This window comes from Schistocerca piceifrons, chromosome 3 (assembly GCF_021461385.2).
Source record: "Schistocerca piceifrons isolate TAMUIC-IGC-003096 chromosome 3, iqSchPice1.1, whole genome shotgun sequence".
NCBI lineage: Eukaryota > Metazoa > Arthropoda > Insecta > Orthoptera > Acrididae > Schistocerca > Schistocerca piceifrons.
Genome location: NC_060140.1, coordinates 275,299,774 through 275,324,808, shown reverse-complemented (window position 1 = coordinate 275,324,808; position 25,035 = coordinate 275,299,774). Strand labels below are relative to the sequence as shown.

At 39.3% G+C, this 25,035-nt stretch overlaps 1 protein-coding gene across 1 annotated transcript in view; it reads left to right on the top strand.

Moving 5' to 3' along the window:
- LOC124789711 overlaps positions 1-25,035 on the top strand; it is a 106,743-nt gene that overhangs the window by 72,661 nt on the left and 9,047 nt on the right. Inside the window, exons 4-5 of the mRNA XM_047257162.1 lie at positions 4,390-4,682; positions 17,436-17,517. Of these exons, the coding sequence (XP_047113118.1) occupies positions 4,390-4,682; positions 17,436-17,517 (375 nt within the window). The remainder of the gene's footprint in view (positions 1-4,389; positions 4,683-17,435; positions 17,518-25,035) is intronic.

Sequence of the window (25,035 nt, the reverse complement as noted above, 5' to 3'; positions counted from 1 at the left end):
ACTGACATCATGCCTCATAGAAGAAGACACAACATTGCTGCTAGAAAACTAAGTTCTATTTTGAAACAAGACTGTGGACAATTTCTTTAAAGTGTAACTTATAGTTTTGCAACATATATGTACATATAACACAGATATGCTCAATATTGGCTTTTTAGTTATTTTTCATAATTATTGTGCTTATTAACCATTTATTCATAATTTGATTTAATGATGTTACCATATTTTCAGATTTTTTTTGTAATTCGAGGCAGCCTCAGTCCCAAGTAGCTAGAATTACTATGGCTCTACTGTATTAAGTGCCCTCTGTTTGTCCATTTATGAACTGATAATTTTTGTATACAGTAACCCTAAGTTATTCATAGACAATAATTTTAAACATCAATACAGCACTAGGAACATGGGAAATTTCATGCTTCCCAGCTATATGCACAAATCCCAGAATACATGGTTACAATATTCTAAAAAATAAACAAATCCACAGCCTGAAGCTAGGGCAACTGAAACAAAAGCTATGAAAGTTGTTAGCGTAGAAATGCTATTATTCCCTATAATAGTTTCTGAATGATGATGTGAAAGTCTGGGCAAAAAAGCAAATGATTGTTAATTAAGCTTAGCAGTTTTATTTCAAATAAATGACTGTAGTAGTTTTTTTTTAATATTAATGCTGTTGTTATATATTGTTCCTGTAATACATTTGAATTGTAATTACAGTGTTGACAAGTCCCTGTACATTAAATCTATGATCAGACTTTGTATGATATGTGAGTTGGAGTGGCAGTCATTAAAACAAAGGCATTTTTTGTTGCATTGAGATGTTTTCATGAAAATCCAATCACCAGCTTTCTGTTCCAAATACAAAAGTATTTTGAAGATGCCTACCTACAATGGAAAAAATGATTATTGTGATAAAATATGGAAAATTTGAGCTTGCATCAAAAGATGAAAATGTTTATTTTTTCCATATGCTATTCTGGGTGGAGCAGTAGAGAAATATTCTGCCAAGCACTTACATATGAATGGCATTGTAATCTTGTAGATGCAGATAGCTACTCATGTCATAATGGAAATCATTTCCATTCCTCTTTTTGTAGTTAGGAACTTGGGTGCTTAATGCTGAAAATTGCCTGTGCACTTCCTGTAAGCAAACTTTGATATACATATAAATCTCAAAGAGACATGATTTTAAATTCTGTAAATATGGTCACTCATTGTTTTGTATTCTTAACACCATTCGTTATCCTGTTCGCTTATTTCTGAAGTATAAATGATTGTTTTCTTAAAACTGTGCGGCCCCTGAACATCAAACCAAATCATACAAGCCTTTTGATATCTGAATAGTATGCACATAATACTGTTCCACTATTCCAGCAACCCCAAAAAACTCTTAAATGTAGCATTTGCTTATTATTTTTTCAGTACTTCATGTACTTTTACCACTGTGAAAAATCATCTAACCTATGTTCATTGATTTTAGTAAGATGTGTGATAATGCCATAGACTTGTAATTATAGCAGTATAATACTTACGGCTTTTGTTATGTCTCTGATTTTTGTGTTTAGCAAAAGTGACAAACAGCAGATTACAGAGTACCTGACGGCTCAACACAAAAGTTTTGTCTCAAGTACAGATAGTGTTGAGGATCAGTGGACAAAGTGCAAAACCATCGTACAATATGCGTTAGACGAGTATGTGCCAAGCAAGATCGTAAGAGATGGAAAAGAGCCACCGTGGCACAACAACCGAGTTAGAAAACTGCTGCGGAAGCAAAAGGAACTTCACAGCAAACATAAACATAGCCAAAGCCTTGCAGACAAACAAAAATTACGCGAAGCGAAATGTAGTGTGAGGAGGGCTATGCGAGAGGCGTTCAGTGAATTCGAAAGTAAAGTTCTATGTACTGACTTGGCAGAAAATCCTATGAAATTTTGGGCTTATGTCAAAGCGGTAGGTGGATCAAAACAAAATGTCCAGACACTCTGTGACCAAAATGGTACTGAAACAGAGGATGACAGACTAAAGGCCGAAATACTAAATGTCTTTTTCCAAAGCTGTTTCACAAAGGAAGACTGCACTGTAGTTCCTTCTCTAGATTGTCGTACAAATGACAAAATGGTAGATATTGAAATAGACGACAGAGGGATAGAGAAACAATTAAAATTGCTCAAAAGAGGAAAGGCCGCTGGACTTGATGGGATACCAGTTCGATTTTACACAGAGTACGCGAAGGAACTTGCCCCTCCCCTTCTTGCAGCGGTGTACCGTAGGTCTCTAGAAGAGCATAGCGTTCCAAAGGATTGGAAAAGGGCACAGGTCATCCCCGTTTTCAAGAAGGGACGTCGAACAGATGTGCAGAACTATAGACCTATATCTCTAACGTCGATCAGTTGTAGAATTTCGGAACACGTATTATGTTAGAGTATAATGACTTTTCTGGAGACTAGAAATCTACTCTGTAGGAATCAGCATGGGTTTCGAAAAAGACGGTCGTGTGAAACCCAGCTCGCGCTATTCGTCCACGAGACTCAGAGGGCCATAGACACGGGTTCACAGGTAGATGCCGTGTTTCTTGACTTCCGCAAGGCGTTCGATACAATTCCCCACAGTCGTTTAATGAACAAAGTGAGAGCATATGGATTATCAGACCAATTGTGTGATTGGATTGAAGAGTTCCTAGATAACAGAACGCAGCATGTCATTCTCAATGGAGAGAGAAGTCTCCCGAAGTAAGAGAGATTTCAGGTGTGCCGCAGGGGAGTGTCATAGGACCGTTGCTATTCACAATATACATAAATGACCTTGTGGATGACATCGGAAGTTCACTGAGGCTTTTTGCAGATGATGCTGTGGTGTATCGAGAGGTTGTAACAATGGAAAATTGTACTGAAATGCAGGAGGATCTGCAGCGAATTGACGCATGGTGCAGGGAATGGCAATTGAATCTCAATGTGGACAAGTGTAATGTGCTGCGAATACATAGAAAGATAGATCCCTTTTCATTTAGCTACAAAATAGCAGGTCAGCAACTGGAAGCAGTTAATTCCATAAATTATCTGGGAGTACGCATTAGGAATGATTTAACATGTATTGATAATATAAAGTTGATCATCGGTAAAGCAGATGCCAGACTGAGAGTCATTGGAAGAATCCTAAGGAAATGCAATCCGAAAACAAAGGAAGTAGGTTACAGTACGCTTGTTCGCCCACTGCTTGAATATGCTCAGCAGTGTGGGATCCGTACCAGATAGGGTTGATAGAAGAGATAGAGAAGATCCAACGGAGAGCAGCGCGCTTTGTTACAGGATCATTTAGTAATCGCGAAAGCGTTACGGAGATGATAGATAAACTCCAGTGGAAGACTCTACAGGAGAGACGCTCAGTAGCTCGGTACGGGCTTTTGTTAAAGTTTCGAGAACATACCTTCACCGAAGAGTCAAGCAGTATATTGCTCCCTCCTACGTATATCTCGCAAAGAGACCATGAGGATAAAATCAGAGAGATTAGAGCCCACACAGAAGCATACCGACAATCCTTCTTTCCACGAACAATAAGAGACTGGAATAGAAGGGAGAACCGATAGAGGTACTCGGGGTACCCTCCGCCACACATTGTCAGGTATTGATCCCTCAACTATCTTCCCACTTCTTATGCTGTAGTGTAAATCTTGTGCAGTAAACCAGCTTTGCAGTTCCTTGTAATAAGACTATTTCAGACACTGCATTTGCCACTGACAAATAGTGCACTGTATCTGTTACAAAAATTTTGAATAAAGGGTCTAATAAAAAGCCTTGGGGTGCTCCATTAGCAGCATCCATATACACTGAAAAAATATCTTTCTTCACGGCATTGTTATGCACCCTGTGGCTTGCGAGATGTATTTCCATGAACAACATAAAGATATAAATTATTTACAGATGAGGTTAAAGGAAATCCTCTAGATAAAAACAGAGAGACCAATTAATTTTACCACAGTGTGTAGCATGGAGTACTTATTTCAAAAAGTTAAAGCTAGCTATTTAACTTCACTTGTTTTCCTTGAAACCATTTTAAGAATTAAAGTATTAAATAATTTAAAAAAGCAAGTTAACCTTCCCTGAATGACTAATTATTTTAAAAACCAGCATAATAAGAAGACAATTTTATTAAATAGAACAGCAAAATGTGTTGTTGTTTTTCAATTTGTGTTCTTACTTTCTTTAATGAGCTGTTTAGAAAAAGTTTTAGCTCGTATGGTTTTGCTTCCGGCAGATTTTGCTTTGTGTGTGTGTTTTCTTTTTGGTGCTAAATATCTACTGAAAATTCCCCGTGTGGCTCAAGTTGCCTACTCTAGTTGATCCCTGTCTCCCTGCCACATCCAATCGCTTATGTTTCATTTTTGTTATTTTTCAGGCCACAGCCAAGAACAATTGAATGGTATTTCTTGCGATACTGGTGTTGAAGATTTGCTGGAAGAAGCAAGCAACAAATTAATTCTCTCTGACAAAGAGCATACAACCTTGGCATTAAATAAATCAGCATCTTCACAGCTTCAGGCTTCGAATACTGAATTAGTATTACCTGGTGCAAAGCATTCACAACCAAGACTTTTTGTGCATCCTCCAAAGCTGAAACCTAGCCGTAATGCTCTACTGAATAGCCTAGCCCGCAGGAAAATTTTGCAGCTGTCTGACGAACCAGAAATGGTATGTATGTGGAAGAAACTTAAGATAGTTAATATTGGAGATCCTTTGTATATTCTGCATAAGAGGAGTCAGTACTAAGAGGTCAGTCTTCTTCTTCTTCTGTCTGTAACAGTTTAGGCCTAGAAACCTGTTCTCGCTTCAGTCCGGTCTTTTAACTGTCCGTCCTATGTTCTTTTTTCCTTTGGGTTGCTATAGTAAGGCCATCTTTGGAATCTTTATTTCTCCCATTCATTCCAGATGTTCCTTCCAGTTTTGTTTAGTTTTGGTGTCATAAATGGCTTATCATAGTCCACAAATAAACCAATGAATGAGAAATAGTGCAGGCCACTTGACCTTATACCGTGCCTTCTGCAATCTGTAGCCCCCATGTCTTGACACCTTCAATGCATTTCGTGTAGTTTCTGTTAACTTGTCTGACTCAAAAGTAGGAAATGTGCCAGCTCTCTGTAGTAATGACAGATTTGTTAACTTCTATTTAAAAATTGGTGACCAAACATGGCACTGATTTCAGGATAATAATGTTGGAGCTCTTTGGATAACTGCCCCAAAAGATGCTACAGTGCTTCTCTGATGAGTATGGAATAGGGTATGGTTGCATGATACAAACATACAAAAATATGTGTATCATCATGTTTTTTATTGTCTTGTACAAACTAGGCATGTCTTGCAAAACAGTGATACCATACTGGAGTACTGAATGTATAAATTTAGAGTAGGATTTTGGTTCCTTTCATACCTGAAATTGGTAGTGACCCCCTATCAGCATTTCAAAACTTTTAGTGAGGCAGAAATTCAGTTTGTCATTTATGAGCAGTTCTGTGGTTATTTGAAAAACGAAATGATGGGAAAAATGTAGGCACTCTTCAGTGTAAGCAGTGTGTTTTGTACAGTTCCAGACATTCATTTATTTGGGCATTTGCTGATGGATGATGTTTTGAACCCAGCCATTATGTAATTCTGAAACCAGGAATGGGTTACTAACTTTGGAGACTCGCACAACTGTTCCCACTGCATTCCAACCCCCCAATCCTGTCTCAACACCAGCCTTTCACTTCATCTGTCTTGTTTGTGCTCCATTCTAGCTTTTTCTTTGGAACGTATTCCATTTTATATCTTTTAAACTGATTTATCCTTCTCATTTACAGGCTTTTTTTTCCATTTAGCAAATCTTCTATTTGCTAAGCAACAATCGTCCTACACAGATATTGTATTATTGCAAGATACATGCTAAGATGTCTAATAAACAGTTATTCTGTGTTATTGACCCACTATGCTCAGGTACCATTGATAGCTTGAAGAGGGGAATGTAGGTAATCTGCATTTTTATAAAACACAAGTACAGGAAGAAGCAACATCCACACCATGTGCTTATTGATGGGATGGGCAGGTTGGCTGCCAAGCGGAGTATGTCCTAAAGTCGACTTTTTCTGGAGAGTAAATTTAAAGTTTGCAGCTCGCTGTAAACCCATAATATTTCTTGAATAAATTGTGGCACGGCAATAACTTTTAAATGTAAACTTTCAATCACAATGTATAAATATAGTGTTGAAATGTTTTAACTGAAAGCATCCTTTTAGGCAACATGAGTCTACCTGAATGACCCTTGTAAGATTTGCCACTGTTTCACAACCTTTTTGCAATATATTGATGTTCATCATATTTACTTACCTTTTTGGACTGGAGAACTGCAGCAGTCACATCCATATTGGTACTAGCACAAACAGGCAGCCTGGGTGGCTGACTAGAGGGATAAAAATATCTTGTAGAGCAAAGTGGCAATTATATCAAAACGTTAGAAACAGTCAGAATCTAAATGCAGCAGCCCATTACAAACAGTATTGTAAGGTGCTTAAAAATGTTCTTAGGAAGGCAAAAAGTATGTGGTATGCAGATAGAATAGCTTAGTCTCAGGATAAAATTAAAACCATATGGTCAGTCGTAAAGGAAGTGGCTGGTCTGCAGAGACAGGTCGAGGATATAGAATCAGTGAGTAGTGGGAATGTTCATGTTACTGATAAGTCGCATATATGTACAGTATTTAATAATCACTTTCTGAATATAGCAGGTGAACTAAATAGAAACCTAGTCCCAGCAGGGAATCATATAGCGCTCTTAGAAAAAAGTGTTCCGAGACTGTTACCTGAAATGCTCCTCCATGATACTGACAAGAGGGAGATTGAGTAATAATTAAATCACTTAAGACCAAGAACTCTCATGGATATGACGGGGTATCTAGCAGAATACTGAAGTATTGTTCTATGTATGTTAGCCCAGTACTTAGCCATATCTGTAACTTTTCCTTTAGGAGTGGTCGGTTTCCTGACCAATTAAAGTACTCGGGAGTGAAGCCACTGTATAAAAAGGGAGACAGGGATAATATTGACAATTATAGACCTATTTCTATGCCATCGGTGTTTGCTAAAGTTATCGAGAAGGTTGTATATACAAGGTTACTGGAGCATTTAAATTCACATAATTTGCTGTCAAATGTTCAGTTTGGTTTTAGAAATGGTTTAACAACTGAAAATGCTATATTCTCTTTTCTCTGTGAGGTTTTGGATGGATTAAATAAAAGGTTGCGAACACTAGGTGTTTTCTTTGATTTAACGAATGCTTTTGACTGTGTTGACCACAAAATATTACTGCAGAAGTTGGACCATTATGGAGTAAGGGGAGTAGCTTACAATTGGTTCGCCTCTTACTTTAAGAACAGAAAGCAGAAGGTAATTCTCCGCAATATTGAGAGTGGTAGTGATGTTCAGTCCCAATGGGGCACTGTTAAGTGGGACGTTCCCCAAGGGTCGGCGCTGGGGCCACTGCTGTTTCTTATTTATATAAATGATATGCCTTCTAGTATAACAGGTGATTCAAAAATATTTCTGTTTGCTGATGACACCAGCTTGGTAGTGAAGTATCTTGTGTGTAATATTGAAACAGTATCAAATAATGTAGTTCATGAAATAAGTTCATGGCTTGTGGAAAATAATTTGATGCTAAATCACAGTAAGACTCAGTTTTTACAGTTTCTAACTCACAATTCAACAAGAACTGATATTTTGATCAGACAGAATGGGCATATTATAAGCGAGACGGAACAGTTCAAGTTCCTAGGCGTTCGGATAGATAGTAAGCTGTTGTGGAAAGCCCATGTCCAGTATCTTGTTCATAAACTAAATGCTGCTTTATTTACCATTAGAACAGTATCTGAAATAAGTGACACTTCAACACGAAAAGTAGTCTACTTAGCATATTTTCATACGCTTATGCCGTATGGTATTATTTTTTGGGGTAATTCTTCTGATTCAAAAAGGGTATTTTTGGCTCAAAAACGGGCTGTTCGAGCTATATGTGTTGTAAGTTCGAGAACCTCTTGTCGACCCCCATTCAATAGTCTGGGAATTCTGACATTGCCCTCACAGTATATATTTTCTTTAATGTCGTTTGTTGTTAGCAATATTAGCCTATTCCCAAGAGTTAGCAGCTTTCACTCAGTTAATACTGGGCAGAAATCCAATCTGCATGTGGAATGCACTTCCTTGACTCTTGTGCGGAAAGGGAGTGCAGTATTCTGCTGCATCCATTTTCAATAAGCTACCACAAGAACTCAAAAATCTTAGCAGTAGCCTAAACTCTTTTAAGTCTAAACTAAAGAGTTTCCTAATGGCTCACTCCTTCTATTCTGTCGAGGAGCTCCTGGAAGAGCTAAAAAATTAAGCAAATTCCAGTGTTACATTGTTGATTTTCTTTATTTAAACTTACGACTTGTCACCTGAATATGTATTTTTATATTTCATTTTATCTGTTTCTAATATCATGTTATAATTTCATGTATTGACTCGTTCCATGACCAAGGAGACTTCTCCTTAATTTAGTCCCACGGAACAATAAATAAATAAATAAAACAGTCTTTAACACACAGGCCGTGTTACTTTTGTCTTCACTTTACAAATTTGATAGTATGAATGTTTTTTTATATATGTACTGTCCCCGTTGACTTATATCAACGCCTATATGCAGCTAAGGGTACTCATTTCATTGTAATTTCATGAATGTTTGCACACAGCAGATCGTGGAGCACACAAGTAATTAGTGTTATCAGGTAGTGGTAGTGGCTTGACTGCTATAAGCAGTTGAACATAAACCACCTGATTACCGAGGTGCGTAGTAGTTTTGTTTAGTGTAATAACATTTCGTTCTCTTTGTGCTGTGTAGTAGTGAACAGTGGAACTAGGATTTGTGCCACTTCTCAGATACAAATATCTACCTGTCTTAAGTGGTGTTTGGCCATTTTTCAATTTTTATGACTTACACCGCTTGGCAGCCAACCTGCCCAAATATGATAGGGTCCAGTGAAGTTTAGTAAGGGTAGTACATGAAATTACTAGAATAATTTAGTAATTCACTCAAATATTTGTCATGGAACAGCTTCAACATGCCATTTTGAAAGGTTGCCCAACAATACCAAAATTCACTGTATTTTTAATTCTTTTAGTGCTAAGAAGCTAAAGTGGAAAATGTCTTCTTCTGTTAAGATCTTTGTAACTTTATTGTTTGCTGGTGGTGAGCCCTCACAGGCAAGGAAAAATTTGCTGGTACAGAACTGCAAGAATTAGCCAGGTGGCTTTGAAATATAATGATTTTACCTATTGAAAACTTTGAGAGATAAAACATATGTTTATGAACTTGATATTAAACAAACATGTAAACTTAAGTACCTTTCTAAGTATGTGCAAGTTAGATTTCTAGCATAATTAGTTAATTATCATTGGAATCTAAGTTTGGCAGATTTCATTTCATAAATAAAAGTGCAATTAGTGACATTAAGTAGAGTCTTATTCTGCAATTAAAATAACTTGAGACTTTTGGCAGGTCTGAGTAGAGCAAGCAAAGGGGCACATTTTTGCCAGCATGTGTGTCACTCACTTTTGATGCATGATCATTAGCTGGCCATCAGAGAAACATTGTTAAGTAATAAACAAATGACTGTGACGAACAGGGCAATAACATCAATGAATACTTCAGAAAAAATTGCAACTATGGTATAATCGGTGCAATGGAAGTCGAAGAATGTCTGTCCGTTTCATCAGATCTTAAACTAGTGCAAGAGTTGACAGAAATGGTCTTCTATTTGATCTTACTGATTAAAGAAGACCACTCACTCAAAAGCAGATGCGTTGAGTTGTCTATAGGAAGACACAAAAGGAAGAAAACTTGCTAGCTTTCGGAGGTCTACACACACTATATAGTGCCAGCTAGTCTTAATGGCAGGTGGACTAGTTGTGGAGATAGTGTTGGGTGGTCTGGGTAGAGAGAGAGGAAGGCAGGAGGCAAGGAGAGGGCCTGAGGGTGAGGCTAACAGCTTGGAGGGATGCAGCCATCTTGCCAGCAGGGAATGTGGGAAGGAAGGAGGCATGATTGGTATACGGACTTGTATGATTGTAGCAGCTGGCAGGAAGTAGCACATGCCGAAGGCAATGTGGGGATGTGAATTTGGAGGGGCAATAGGACAGACATAATGGAAAATGTGGGGTGAAAGGTGTAGGGGTAGTGGACCATCTGAGATTGAGACCAGGTTGACTATGGGAGCAGAGGATGTGTTGTAAGGATAAGTCACTTCTGTGTAGTTCAGAGGCAAGGATCCAGGTGGCTCGGGCTGTAAAACAGCCATTGAAATTGAACATGTTGTGTTAAACTGCAAGTTGTGCACCCAGATGTCAGTTTTGTTCTTAACAGCTTAACTGTGGCCGTTCATCCTGTTGGCCAGTTGGTTGGTAGTCATACCAGTGTAAAAGGCTGCACAGTGTTTGCAACAGAGTTAGTATATGATACGACTGCTTTCACAGGTGGCTGAGCCTCTGGTGGGATAGGATAGTCGTTTGACAGGACTGGAATAGGTGGTGAATTGGTCAGGGTCTTGCACCTTGATATGCCACAAGGATTATAATCGTGTGACAAGAGGTTGGGAGTGGGAGTGGCATAGGGATGGACTACGATGTGATGTTGTTGGGTGGGTGATGAGACACAATTTTAGGAGGGGTGAGAAGAATGTTCAGTGGGAGGCCCTCCATTTCAGGGCAGAATGAGAGATAATCAAAATCCTGGTGAAGGCTATGGTTCAGTTGTTCCAGTCCAGGGTGATATTGAGCGAAGAGTGGGGTGCTCCTTTCTAGCTGATTCTGGGGGATGGTGGGAGGATTAGATTTATGTGAAAATATGGCATAAGAAATTTGTTTGTGGACTAGGTTTGGGTTGTATTGCCTGTCTTTGAAGGCCTTTGTTAGACCCTCAGCATACTAACAAGGTATTTCTCGTCACTGCAGATATATAGTCCACAGGTGGATAGGTTGTGTGGGAGAGGGTGTTTTGTGTGTGTGTGTGTGTGTGTGTGTGTGTGTGTGTGTGTGTGTGTGTGTGGAAGAGGTGGCAGCTGTCCAAAATGCATGTGCTGTTGGTGATTGGTGAGTTCAATGTGGACGGAGGTGTGGATGGAGCCTTCAGAAAGATGGAAGTCAATGTCCAAGAAGGTGATGTGTACTTTAGAGGAGAACCAGGTGAAGTGAAGTGGATGGGAGAAAATGTGTAGAGGTTTTAAAGGAATGTGGATAGGGCCTTGGGCCTGAGTCCAGATATGAAGATGTCAATGAAGTGCCTTCCATTCAGCCTAGCTACCTATGGACAATGTGTCTGCGGTGACAAGAACTCCCCCAAAAGAAACCTAGTCCCCAGTCAGATTCCTTGTGCCATTCCTCACACACCCCGATCCTCCCTTCAACCCCAAGAAACAGCTACTATATCCTTTGCCAGGGCTTCATCTCTCATTCTGCCCTGAAACAAGGGTCATCCTACCCAAGATTGTTCCCATCCCTCCTAAACTGGCATTCATTTGCCCACCAACCTACACAACATCCTAATCCATTCTTATGCCACTCTCACACCCAAATCCTTGTTACAGGGATCACATTCCTGAGACAGACCAAGGTGCAACCTACCCCATCAGAGGCTGGGCCACCTTTTAAGGCAGTTGAATCATACACCAACTCTGCTGCAAACACTGCACAGCCTTTCACATGGTATCGCTATAAGCCAACTGCCCACCAGAATGAATGGCCAACACCAAACTATTGTCACATCATGGAGCTGAACACAATCAATGGCTGTTTCACAGCTTGAGCCATCTGGATCCTTCCCTCCACCACCAGATTCTCTGAACTATGCAGATGGGTGTTAGCCTTACAACACATCATCTGCTTCTGTAGTTGTCCTGGCCTCAATCTCAGATGACCCACTGTCTCCACACCCTCCACCCAATTGTTTCCCCTTCATGTCCTGTCACCCTCTTCTAATTCACATCTCCCATGCTGCCTTGAACATGTACTGCTTCTCATTGGCTGCTATAGTCATGAAAGTCTATACACTCACCACTTCTCCCTCCTAAATCCCAGCCAGCAATCTGCATGCCTCCGTCCGAGCCATTAGCCAACTCTTTCTTTACCCACCCTACCCACCACAACCAGTCCACCACCTGCCATTATTGTAGCATTCATTCACCATGTAGGTACGTGCGCGCCCGCACCCGCGTGTGTGCGCGCTCTCGCGTGTGTGTGTGTGTGTGTGGGGGGGGGGGGGGGTTGCAGTTCATCAAAGGATAATTCCAAAAGCTAGTAAGCATTATTCGTTATTTCTTTTGTGTGTACCTGTTGAGAACACATGTGGATTTCTGTGAGTTCTCTCCTTTAATCCAAAAATATTTATATTCTACAAGAACTTTCCTACAACATCTGTTTGATCTATTTTTCCAGCAACCATACAAGGACCAGGCCTACGACACTTTTGCAGTAGCTTCTTAGCCTGAATTCCGTAAGAGAAATTTTTTTTTATTGTTTTTGGCCACATTATTTTTACCTGGGTGCATAGATGATGTTATATCGGGTGGAAGTGGGTATGGTATGGAGGAAGCCTGGCCCTACTTCAGTGATTGTCAAACGTTTTTGTTCAGGAGCCAGTACTGACGTTGTAGGGTGGCACCTCAAGCCCTGTATGTACTGATCTTGTTATTAGTTGGTAACTGACATAAATTAGTGTGTTACTGATTGTTAAAAGGCAGCTTCACTTGGAACACTTCATGTCAACTGATCTCTGTTTCAAGTTGTTGCACCTCAGGGATATCAAAGATGACACTGTAATTGCTCGATGAAGTATTGTTTTGCGTATGTGGGTGGATGATTGATTAATAACAGTGACTGTAGTTCATATTTAAATGCGTTATGTAATATGAGACATGATCATAAATGTTCACTAAATGTTTAGAATGTGTGTTTTTCTACATTCTGTCTTGTATTACAACAGCCTTAATTTAATTTCATATTCCTTTCACAAACATGTACCACATTTAAAGATGCACATTTCTGTAATGTGCGCACACAAATCCATGTTACTTATGGGTCAAAATTTGTACTGTAGCAGCTGATAGGTAGAGTCATACACACTCGTCAGTTGTCAGTACCGGAAGACATACAATGAAACATTACTCCCTCACATTCTCTAATCCCGCAGTGGGTTCTCTTCTGCTTCTGAGGTAAGGGGCTAAGTTCACTTAACTCGTGGCCAAATTCAGTGATGACAATTAAAATTAAGCACATATTAAAATAGTACTGTCTCTGTAAATATGTTTGTCACTGAGCAAGAAAATTACACTCTTAGAACGCTTAATGTTAGTCAACTTTTTTGGGTTTGGTTGTTAGTTGCTAGATGCATAATATTAAAAATACAGCTGAAATCTGTGGATCATACTTTTTTCGGGCTGCATGTGCTTTTAGCAGAAAATTAGCAAACCATTCTGTGAGAACAATGGTGCTCAGTTCCTCATGATAGTTGCTTTGCTTCATGGAAGTAAACAGCAACAAGCAGTTAAGTATGAAGCTATGAACTGAGACAATGTGAAGGATGATTATCCAGTAAAACTTACCTTTTGGTGCTTGTGTTATTACTTGTACTGTGTGATTCGCCTAGGTTTTTGTTAATGTGTGACATACATTGACCCATGTCTTAGCAAATCAGTGTCTCCAAACAAAATGTATCTAATGACATACAAATACTGACATCTCTGAGACACTGTCGCTTCTTTTGATAATAGATGTCAGAGATGAAAGCCTCTCATGACAGAAACCAAACACAGTTTCTTTCAACCTGAAAAGAATTTTGTTGAAGTAGGGTATTCCTGGCATTGATGGTAACCGTCTACTTGTCTGTGTATTGTATACTGATGGAATGCATCCATCTTGGTTACTCATCTGTCATAACTACTTTTCTTGCCAACTTTTCCCAACCTACTTCCTTCCCATTTTCTTTAGTTCTCAGTATCATAGACAATAAATGTTCAGGCCTGTTCTGTCCTCCACTTATTTAACATCTAGAATGAGTCCACAAATATTACATCCCAGTTAAAAGTACTTGCACACACTGCTCACAAATTCACAGCTTTGGTCATAGATTGTAATTCCACTTTCCATCCTCAATACTCTTGAAGCAGGTGACCGTATTCTTGGATGACTGCATCTCACTACACACAGGAAGTGGCTACACAGGTAGTGGGGCCTGTGTGGAAGGGACTGGGCATTTTTTTGGCTTGAAGGGTCTCAGGAAACCACAGAAAGGGCATCCATCTAAAAGGGGGCAGGTAAAACATAGTAAGGTAGTTGTAGAAATTATCAGTGTTGTAGTTGTAAATTGTCGTACCTGTGTTGGAAAAGAACCAGAGCTCCAAGCCCTAATAGAAAGCACTGAAGCTAAAATAGTTACTGGTACAGAAATAAGCTCAGCCGAAATTTTTTCAAATGACCTAATAGTGTTCAGAAAGGATAGGTTAAATACAGTTGGCGGGGGGAGTATTGCTGTCAGAAGTAGTTTACCTTGTAGTGAAATTGCAGTAGATAGTTCCTGCGAAATATATGGGTAGAGGTTATATCTGACAATCGGACTGAACTATTAATTGGATCGTTTTATCAACCCCCTGACTCAGAAGATATAGTTGCTCAACAGTTGAAAGAAAACTTGAGTCTCATTTCAAATAGTTATAGTCGGTGGTGACCGTAATCTACTCTCGATATGTTGGGAAAATTATATGTTTAAGCTGGTGGCAGGCATAAACCTTATCTGAAATTGTACTGAATGCTTTCTCAGAAAATTATTTTGAACAATTAGTTCATGAGCCCAATTGAAACATAAATGGTTGCTAAAGCATACTTGACCTCTTAGCAACAAATAATCCTGGACAAATAGGGAGTATCATGATGGATACAGGGATTAGCGACCACAAGGCAGTTGCTGCTAGGCTGAATGCCAAATTTAAAAGAACGCAAAATCCCCAAGATTGGCAAAGTTTTGCTGAAGTTCGAAAGACAGCGCATACTTGAGTGCGAGATGCTTATAATAATTTCCACAGCGAAACTCTGTCTCGGAATCTGGCAGAAAACCCAAAGAGAGTCTGGTCATACCTAAAGCACACAAGTGGCAAGACGCAATCAGTACCTCCACTGCGTGATAACAACGGTGAAGTCACTGATGACTGTGCCACTAAAGCAGAGTTATTTAACACGGTTTTCTGAAATGCCTTCACCAAAGAAGATGAAGTAAATATTCCTGAATTCCAATCAAGAACAACTGCCAAAATGAGAAACACAGAAGTAGATATCCTCGGTGTAGCAAAGCAGCTTAAATCACTTAATAAAGGTAAAACCTCCTGCCCAGGTTGTATATCACTCAGGTTCCTTCCAGAGTATGCTGATACAATAGCTCCATATTTAAGTTATTTACAAATGCTCGCTCACAGAGAGATCCATATTTAAAGACTGGGAAATTGCTCAAGTCACACCAACATCCAAAAAGGGAAACAGGAGTAATCTGCTGAACTACAGGCCCATATCACTAATGTCAATTTGCATTAGGGATTTGGAACATATACTGTGTTCAGACGTTATGAATTACCTTGGAGAAAATGATTTATTGACGCATAGTCAGCACGGATTCAGAAAATATCATTCTTGTGAAACACAACTAGCTCTTTATAATCATGAAGTAATGATGTCAAATTGATTCCATATTTTTAGATTTCCAGAAGGCTTTGGACACCAGTCCTCAAAAGCGTCTTCTATCCAAGCTGCGTGTCTGTGGAATATCACCTCAGTTGTGCGACTGGATTTGTGATTTTCTATCAGAAAGGTCACAATTCATAGTAATAGACGGAAGGGCATCGAGCAAAACAAAAGTAATATCCGGCGTTCCCCAAGGAAGTGTTATAGGCCCTCTGTTGTTCCATATCTATATTAATGATGTATGAGACTATCTGAGTAGCCCACATAGATTGTTTGCAGACGATGCTGTCATTTACCGTCTTGTAAAGTCATCAGATGATCAAAACGACTTGCAAAATGATTTAGATAAGATATAAATATGGTGCGAAAAGTGGCAATTTACCCTGAATAAAGAAAAGTGTGAAGTTACTCACATGAGTACTAAAAGAAATCTGCTAAATTTCGATTACACAATAGTTCACACAAACTTGAAGGCTGTAAATTAGACTAAATACTTAGGGATTACAATTACAAATAACCTAAATTGGAACGATCACATAGATAATGTTGTGGGTAGAGCAAACCGAAGACTGTGATTCATTGCAGAACACTTAGAAGGTGCAACAAATCTATTAAAGAGACTGCTTACACCACACTTGTCTGCCCTGTTCTGCAGTACTGCCGTGCAGTGTGGGATATGCATCAGGTGGGACTGACGGATGGCATTGAAAAAGTTAAAAGAAGGGCAGCTCATTTTGTATTATCGCAGAATAGGAGAGATAGTGCCACAGACATGATACATGAATTGGATTGGCAATCATTAAAACAAAGGTGTTTTTTGTTGCGACGGGATCTTCTCATGAAATTTCAATCACCAGTTTTCTTCTCTGATTTTGAAAACATTCTGTTGGGACTCGCCTACATAGGGAGAAATTGTCATCACAATAAAATAAGAGAAATCAGGGCTCGCACAGAAAAATTTAAGTGCTCGTTTTTCCCATGTGCCATAAGAGAGTGGAATGGTAGACAGACAGCTTGACAATGGTTCATTGAATGCTCTGCCAGGCACTTTATTGTGACTAGCAGAGTAATCGTGTAGATGTAGATGCAGATGTTTCAGGTGATCCTTGTGTTCAAATGTATGAAATAGCTACAAAAACAACATTATTACAAAATGATTAGTTCACAACAACAGCTGACGAACACAGGATACTTCAGTACTCGAGTACATTATAATTGCGTATGAGAGCTGAGAAAACCTGGAAGCAAATGATCAGCACCACATGCTACTGTTCACTCGCAGCATGGTGTACTATACCTGCCCACCTTTTGGTGACTTGGTAGGGAAAGCTAGTTTGTCACTGTAGTTACCTGACTAATTGACTGTGTCCCCTACACTGTCAAGTCGCAAGTTATTTTAATCACACAATAGTATTAGACATTTGACAATAATTGTAAACCAAGATGATGACATATGTGTGAGACTATCTAACTTATAAGAAATTGTGTATCCAACTATTAATAACATATTTCATTCTGTTGCTGTCATGTGCCCATTTTTTATGCGCTGCCTTGTATGTTTCTTTAGACATTGGAAATGATTGTCTTGAGGGCAAGTATTAAGTAGATGATAGTGTCAACAGCTGTTTAAGTTTGATTTCTTGAAATTAATTTGTTGTTGCAGACTGATCTTCCCATCACTTGCCATGAAAGAGGAACTGGCTGTTTTGCAGAGGATGTCATTCCCAGTGATAAATGTCCACCAGGTGCAAAACTTTTAAAAACTGAGTTTGTTAATGGATTTTCTCACTCTGTCACTGAAGACAAACTGGCAATGCCAGATGTGGCTTCACAGAAGATGGAGGTAGAATCTGTGGAGATATGTGATCAGGGACAGTCTTACAGGGAGTCTCAGAAGCAGTGCATTAATTGGTCGGATATTCGAAAACTGAAAGTCCCCAATTACAGTCCTGTATCCATGTATTCTGGTGGCTCACCGAGTTCGCCTGTACATGCAGTCAACTCCTACACATCTCAGATGTCTAGACAAAACAGTAAAGTCAAATCTATTGCAGCTTCAAACATTTTTGATTTGCCAGGATTGTCAGCCTCACCAGATTTCTTATGTGAGGAGAGAGACACTTCAAGGTGGAAACAGAGTTATCAGAAAAAGCAAGATTCGTCACGTAAGGCCTTAGGTGCGCAGTTTAAGTCGGGAACTAAAAGGACAAAAGAGTATTGGTGTAGTTTGCCATCCTCACCAACCAATTTTACCACTCCAAAGGAAAATCTTTCGTGGAGTTCTCTTAGAAAACACAATTCACATCCAAAACAAATTATGTTATCAGATTATATCAAACCAATGTGTAGCTTGGGATCAGTGCCAACACACAGTGTTTCGGAATCTTCCAGTCCACATGAAGAACTGAGAGACTGTAACTCATTACAGATTCATTCTGCAAAAGATTTTCCTCCATTAGAGTAATTTAAACATTTTACAAAGATTTATATATTTTATTTGTATTTACAATGAGATGTTATATAATGAATTTTAATTTTCATATTGATTTCTTCATCTATACATTTTATACAGTTTTAAACAAAGCAAAGTGCCTGTTGTCATGTCCCAAATGTGGGTTTTTGCCTGTGATTGAGTGACACGGTTTGTAACAAAAGACTCATCTGGTTGGCCATAGTGTGAGGGAGACTTCGACCTGGCTAAGATGTTGCAGTCTCCTTTGTGATAGGTAAAAGGCTGGAGTTAATTGAATTTAACTCTTCAGAACATTCAGCAATTTGAGATTTATTTAAATTTAAGCAAATCAACCCAGTTGCTCTAGATAAGACGTGTCCACAAAATGGTCAAGTCTGATACAGAGATGGTGACTGACTAACACCATTCCTTCTGCTTTAAGGAAACCCACACCACAAAATACAGTCCTTTGGCTGCTGCCTAACTGTGCATGTGATCCAGTTGCTAACTCTGCAGTGGACTCTCACTAAATCCACCTAGATGCCTGCATGCCTGCCTGCAGCTCCTGCCAACAACTTTTCTAAAGCTGCTCAGAGACAGCTCGCCACACTATATGCTTGGAGCATCCTGCTCCCAAATTTTGTTAGTCTCTTCCCTGCACTTGCTTGGCATGCCTTAGTGTGAAGCACTGGTTGCCACATTATGGGCTGTATTTGTGCATTATTGTTCAGCATTCTTCAGAGACTGGATGGAGGGGTAGAGATGACTCTCTCAGTATGGTCATACACTGTGTCCTAAGCCTTCATTGGCTTATCATGATTTAGTGCAGTCCCACCAGATGGCCCACTCTCTTTCATCCCACACTCTCTCTCTAACTAGAAATGCTGTCCTCCTATTGTCTTTAATTAGTCTGTGCCAATGGCTCTGTTGTCAGAATACACAAGGCCCTCTTTGTGTGTTGATATCTTACAGCTCTTTTGCTCGTTACTATGCACAGCTGTCCATCTGCCTGGTGTCTCATGAGCTTGCTTCTGGATCTGTGGCTCCTCATGCTACATCCCGAGAGTTAATAGGTTACCACTGCTACTAACATTGTGCTTAATTTGGTATTATACATTGTACTTCAGATTTGACTTTCCTTATGGATATAACATCTCCCCTGTCACAGAAATGGCCATTATTTGCCTTTGGCATAGCTACATTAAAGATTTTTACATTCATTGATTTTGTTACACTAATTTTATTTAAGTTTCTTCTATTACATTGAAACACATTTTATACATTGATATTAATATTTCATTTCATGCATTACATTCAGTTATTCCACATTGTAAAAAGTATGTTGATTTCATATACTTTTCCTTCAGTGACAACAATTACATTTTACTGATGTAGTTTACAAAGTTCTTTTGATCTTAGCATTTATCTCTAAAGGCTATTGACTCATTCATTAGCACTCCTTTCGTAAATAACTATTTCAATCTCTCAGTTGAGGGGTCTCTGAGCTATACTGATCTCGGGACGTTGATTTAAAATAGTGGTTCATACATGTATTTTCCCACAACAATCAAGATCATCAAAGTATTTCCATATACTTCTGGGATACTTCTTACAAAATTTTCAATGCTTACAACAACACATTACTATAACTAATGTGGTCAGTGTCTAATGATAAGTCTAATCTTAACACAGAAATATATTCCTTCCCTTCATTTACAATTCAGCAGTCTGATTCTAAACTGATTTGTGGTATTATGTCGTTCTTTGTGGTTTTAACTGAGAATCACATTATCTGTATGAATAATCTCATTCCGTAATCTTTGCACTTACTATAAAAAATTATTTTACCAGTATCTTCCATTACTAGGTCCTTAGATGCTTCTTTCTCACATAAAACTCCTTTGCAGCTAAGTATAACCATTCATTACTGTTCAGATGTGTCCAGTGCTTTGATTCAGTGGGACTGTTTTGTCAAGGAATCTTCTAGGATTTCTCTTATTGGTTGCAATAATTTTGCTTCACACTCTTCTGGGTCAAATATTGATATTAATGTGAAGAACTGTCTACACAGTCATCTTATTTTTTTTTCTCTCTTCTTTACAGTTCAACTGCTCCATTGAAAGTTTCACATATTGCTGTTTGGACTCTTCTGTCAGCAAGAACTCTAAACGTATTTTCCTTCATTTGAGGAATTTCTGTAGATAATGGAAGTACTCTGTACAAATTAAAAGCATAGTTATCAGTAAATAAGATATTGATTACATATCCTAATATACAACCGAATGAAAACCATTTAACTCAGTTATTCTTAATAGTAAATAACCAGATTATTCAGCAAGAGGAACAGAAAACTTAATGTCTTTTAGTTCATCACATATCAAACTTAAATATTTCACAATCTGTACAGGATTCATTACATGAGGCTGCAGTATCCTCTTTTGTGCATTTGCAATTGCGTTCATTTGCTCATATTCCTCCTATATCTGGCCAAATATCACCGACAGCTGCAATAACTGTTCTGTTACGGTTATGAATGGAGCTACCCTCTTAAACCCTATGTCTGTGTTTTCATGAAACACTCCACTGTTTCCACCCATCTTTGGGACATGCTCATTTGCTTCTAAAGCATAAACAATTCTATTTACTCCAGACAATGTGGTCCTCACCACTGCCACATTTTTTCATCAACCTTGGAGGTCCTTCCATTTCCATGGTATTTATATGTTCCTTGTTGTATGCTGCATCTGCTTCATCTAGTCTGCCAAAAAGTATTTTACTTACCTGGCCTGAGACTCCTCTTTTTCTTAATCTCTCATGCTTTGTCAGCTGTTGTACTAATTGGTGCAGACTTGTAATTTTTTCTTCATCATGTGTTACCTGTTGATCTAATAACAGACACACTATTAATCCTACATTCAGTTGTTGTAGTATGTCTCTCTGCACCTTTGTACTGCTGCATTACGTATCGTTCAGACTTTTTGAAATTGCTCTGCTTTAGAGTCCAGGTTTACATACATCACAGTTCTCCATGTGGTACGGTATATGTAGACTTGTTCTAAGTTATCAACCGAGCGGTGTGGCGCAGTGGTTAGACACTGGACTCGCATTCGGGAGGACGACGGTTCAATCCCGCGTCCGGCCATCCTGATTTAGGTTTTCCGTGATTTCCCTAAATCACTCCAGGCAAATGCCGGGATGGTTCCTCTGAAAGGGCACGGCCGACTTCCTTCCAAATCCTTCCCTAATCCGATGAGACCGATGACCACGCTGTCTGGTCTCCTTCCCCAAACCAACCAACCTAAGTTATCATAGTGTAATGCTGAAGTTGGTGGAAACTACATAACTTGAAAGTCATGTGGCAGGTGTGCTGATGTCAATTGTGTGTATGTTGCTACCATTATGAGAAGTTGGAATATTTTCCATCAGATTAGCATACCTGAAATTTAAAAGAATTGTTTCAGTCTATTGGCAAGTAAATTTTGTTTCCTTATTTCTTTTAATTAGTGCTTTCAGCTTTCAATACTTCAAATGGACCTCGCCATTGTGAATATAACCTTCTAGATTTACCATGCCCATCATAGAGCAACAACCTGTCACCTACTTCGCTACCTTCCAAATTTTGCTTCTTCTCGTACATTTCCATACCAGTGCAATTGTGTATGCTTCCTGTGTTCTCACTTTTAGCATGTCGACTTAAGATTTATATTAGTATGAGGGCAGTTCAATAAGTAATGCAACACACTTTTTTTCTGAAACAGGGGTTGTTTTATTCAGCATTGAAATACACCAGGTTATTCCCCAATCTTTTAGCTACACAACACTATTTTTCAACGTAATCTCCATTCAATGCTACGGCCTTACGCCACCTTGAAATGAGGGCCTGTATGCCTGCACGGTACCATTCCACTGGCCGATGTCGGAGCCAACGTCGTACTGCATCAATAACTTTATCATCATCCGCGTAGTGCCTCCCACGGATTGCGTCCTTCATTGGGCCAAACATGGAAATCCGATGGTGCGAGATCGGGGCTGTAGGGTGCATGAGGAAGAACAGTCCACTGAAGTTTTGTGAGCTCCTCTCGGGTGTGAAGACTTGTGTGAGGTCTTGCGTTGTCATGAAGAAGGAGAAGTTCGTTCAGATTTTTGTGCCTACGAACACGCTGAAGTCGTTTCTTCAATTTCTGAAGAGTAGCACAATACACTTCAGAGTTGATCGTTTGACCATGGGGAAGGACATCGAACAAAACAACCCCTTCAGCGTCCCAGAAGACTGTAACCATGACTTTACCGGCTGAGGGTATGGCTTTAAACTTTTTCTTGGTAGGGGAGTGGGTGTGGCGCCACTCCATTGATTGCCGTTTTGTTTCAGGTTCGAAGTGATGAACCCATGTTTCATCGCCTGTAACAATCTTTGACAAGAAATTGTCACCCTCAGCCACATGACGAGCAAGCAATTCTGCACAGATGGTTCTCCTTTGCTCTTTATGGTGTTCGGTTAGACAACGAGGGACCCAGCGGGAACAAACCTTTGAATATCCCAACTGGTGAACAATTGTGACAGCACTACCAACAGAGATGTCAAGTTGAGCACTGAGTTGTTTGATGGTGATCCGTCGATCATCTCGAACGAGTGTGTTCGCACGCTCCGCCTTTGCAGGAGTCACAGCTGTGCACGGCTGGCCCGCACGCGGGAGATCAGACAGTCTTGCTTGACCTTGCGGCGATGATGACACACGCTTTGCCCAATGACTCACCGTGCTTTTGTCCACTGCCAGATCACCGTAGACATTCTGCAAGCGCCTATGATTATCTGAGATGCCCTGGTTTTCCGCCAAAAGAAACTCGATCACTGCCCGTTGTTTGTAACGCACATCTGTTACAGACACCATTTTAACAGCTCCGTACAGCGCTGCCACCTGTCGGAAGTCAATGAAACTATACGAGACGAAGCGGGAATGTTTGAAAATATTCCACAAGAAATTTCCGGTTTTTTCAACCAAAATTGGCCGAGAAAAAAAATGTGTTGCATTACTTATTGAACTGCCCTCGTAACTTACCTGTGCTGAGTCTTGTTGCAGTCTCCTGGTATATTAGTTTCCTTCCTACATGGTAATTTGGATGGTGTGTGCCCTGTGCTGCTGTGCGGTGTAGTATTAAACACAAAGACTGCATATGGTACCCATTTGTCCTGTGAAATTTGATTACCTGTTATGAAGTGATTTAGTATTTGGCTAGTGTTTGATGGCTTCTTCCCAAAGCAATATTAGATTTGGCATGTTAAGCTGAAGGTTGTATATGCTTCACGTTTAACAATTTACGCACTTCTCTTAGGGGGGGGGGGGGGGGGGGGGAATGTCTTTAGAATTTCAAACCTTCCCCTGTTAAAAGAACAGATGGAATTTTATATCTTGAGTATAATATGTTCCACGAATGAGGGGCTCAGGTGTGAAACGTGGTAACTGGCATTTTAGAGATATTAGAATATGAAGTTCCACAAAAATATAACAACACATTTTATTATGTTATATCTTTTCTTCAAGTTTTAACTAAGTATTTGAACATTAAGGAATGCACTGGTAAGGTTTACAAAATGGAAATAAATTTCTTTATTCGAAAAAAGAAGCAATACATAACACATTGACACACATTATATGGTAGATGTCATGTTATTCGTGAATGTAAAATGTAGATAACATGTTATTCTTTGCATTAAAAAATTTTCGTTTCCCACAGGAGAATCAGACATTATGAAGTTAGTTGATAATAATTTAAACCAACATATTAATGACATAATGTAATTAAATTTAACAGTTTTAATAACTGAAAACACTAATAGTGGTATTCAGATTTCACTGTCACTGCTCTCATCATTTGCCTTGGATTGCTCAGCTGTTTTTAATGTCTTGCAATAAGCATGATGTACTTCTGGTATGTAAGGTAAACAAGATAGAACATCATTCAGTTTGGTAGTGTCAGTTGGTTTTGGACCTCTGTGTAGAAATAGTAGAGGACATTTGAAGCCTTCGAGGAGCTGTACTGGACGAACTCTTCGCTTTAGTGATACAGTATCCATTTCACCATGGTATGAATTACATACGTCCATTTTTTTCGTGTTCCTGCCTTGACAAATCCATCTTCACAACATTTCTAATTCCGAACTTTTCGCCAGAACCTGTTTTATAAGCCTGATTGAAGCTGTTGCGAAAGTTTGAAATCTTCACAAAATCACCTGTGGTCGCACAGTACACAATCATAGGTTTCTTCTTTGGACACTTCTTCAATACCTGTATCCACTCGCGAGAATACACACTGGCAGTGATTCCACATGTATTTCTCAACAAAGTCGAAGTCACAATCGGAAGGCAACATTGAATGCCTTATTTGCAGAATAGAAAATGTGACAATTTTGAATCTACCTTCTGCTATAAGTTTCGACCATACTGTAACAATGGTCCAGTTTTTGTTTTGGCCTCCACAGATGTCAGGTATGGCTATCAACTTGTCTCCCTGAATGTCATGTCCATCAAAGTGCTTCAGGAAATAACTGCCAATCTCATCAGCTCCTCTACCTGCATTTCCTTCGTCTCACACATAGACATATCCTTGTTTTTTCTGGACAAGAATGGACACCATGACTGTAAAAGAAGAGTTTCTTTTTGTAGAAAGCAGGACCAGTTGAAAGTTTGGGAGTTGGTAGGGCCTGCTGCAAGTCAGTCGTAATGTCGTAAATACCTTTATCTTTCTCTGACTTTTTTGTAGCTAGCGTAATAACATCCTGTCCTGCTTTTGCTTTGCGCTGATGTAACTCAAG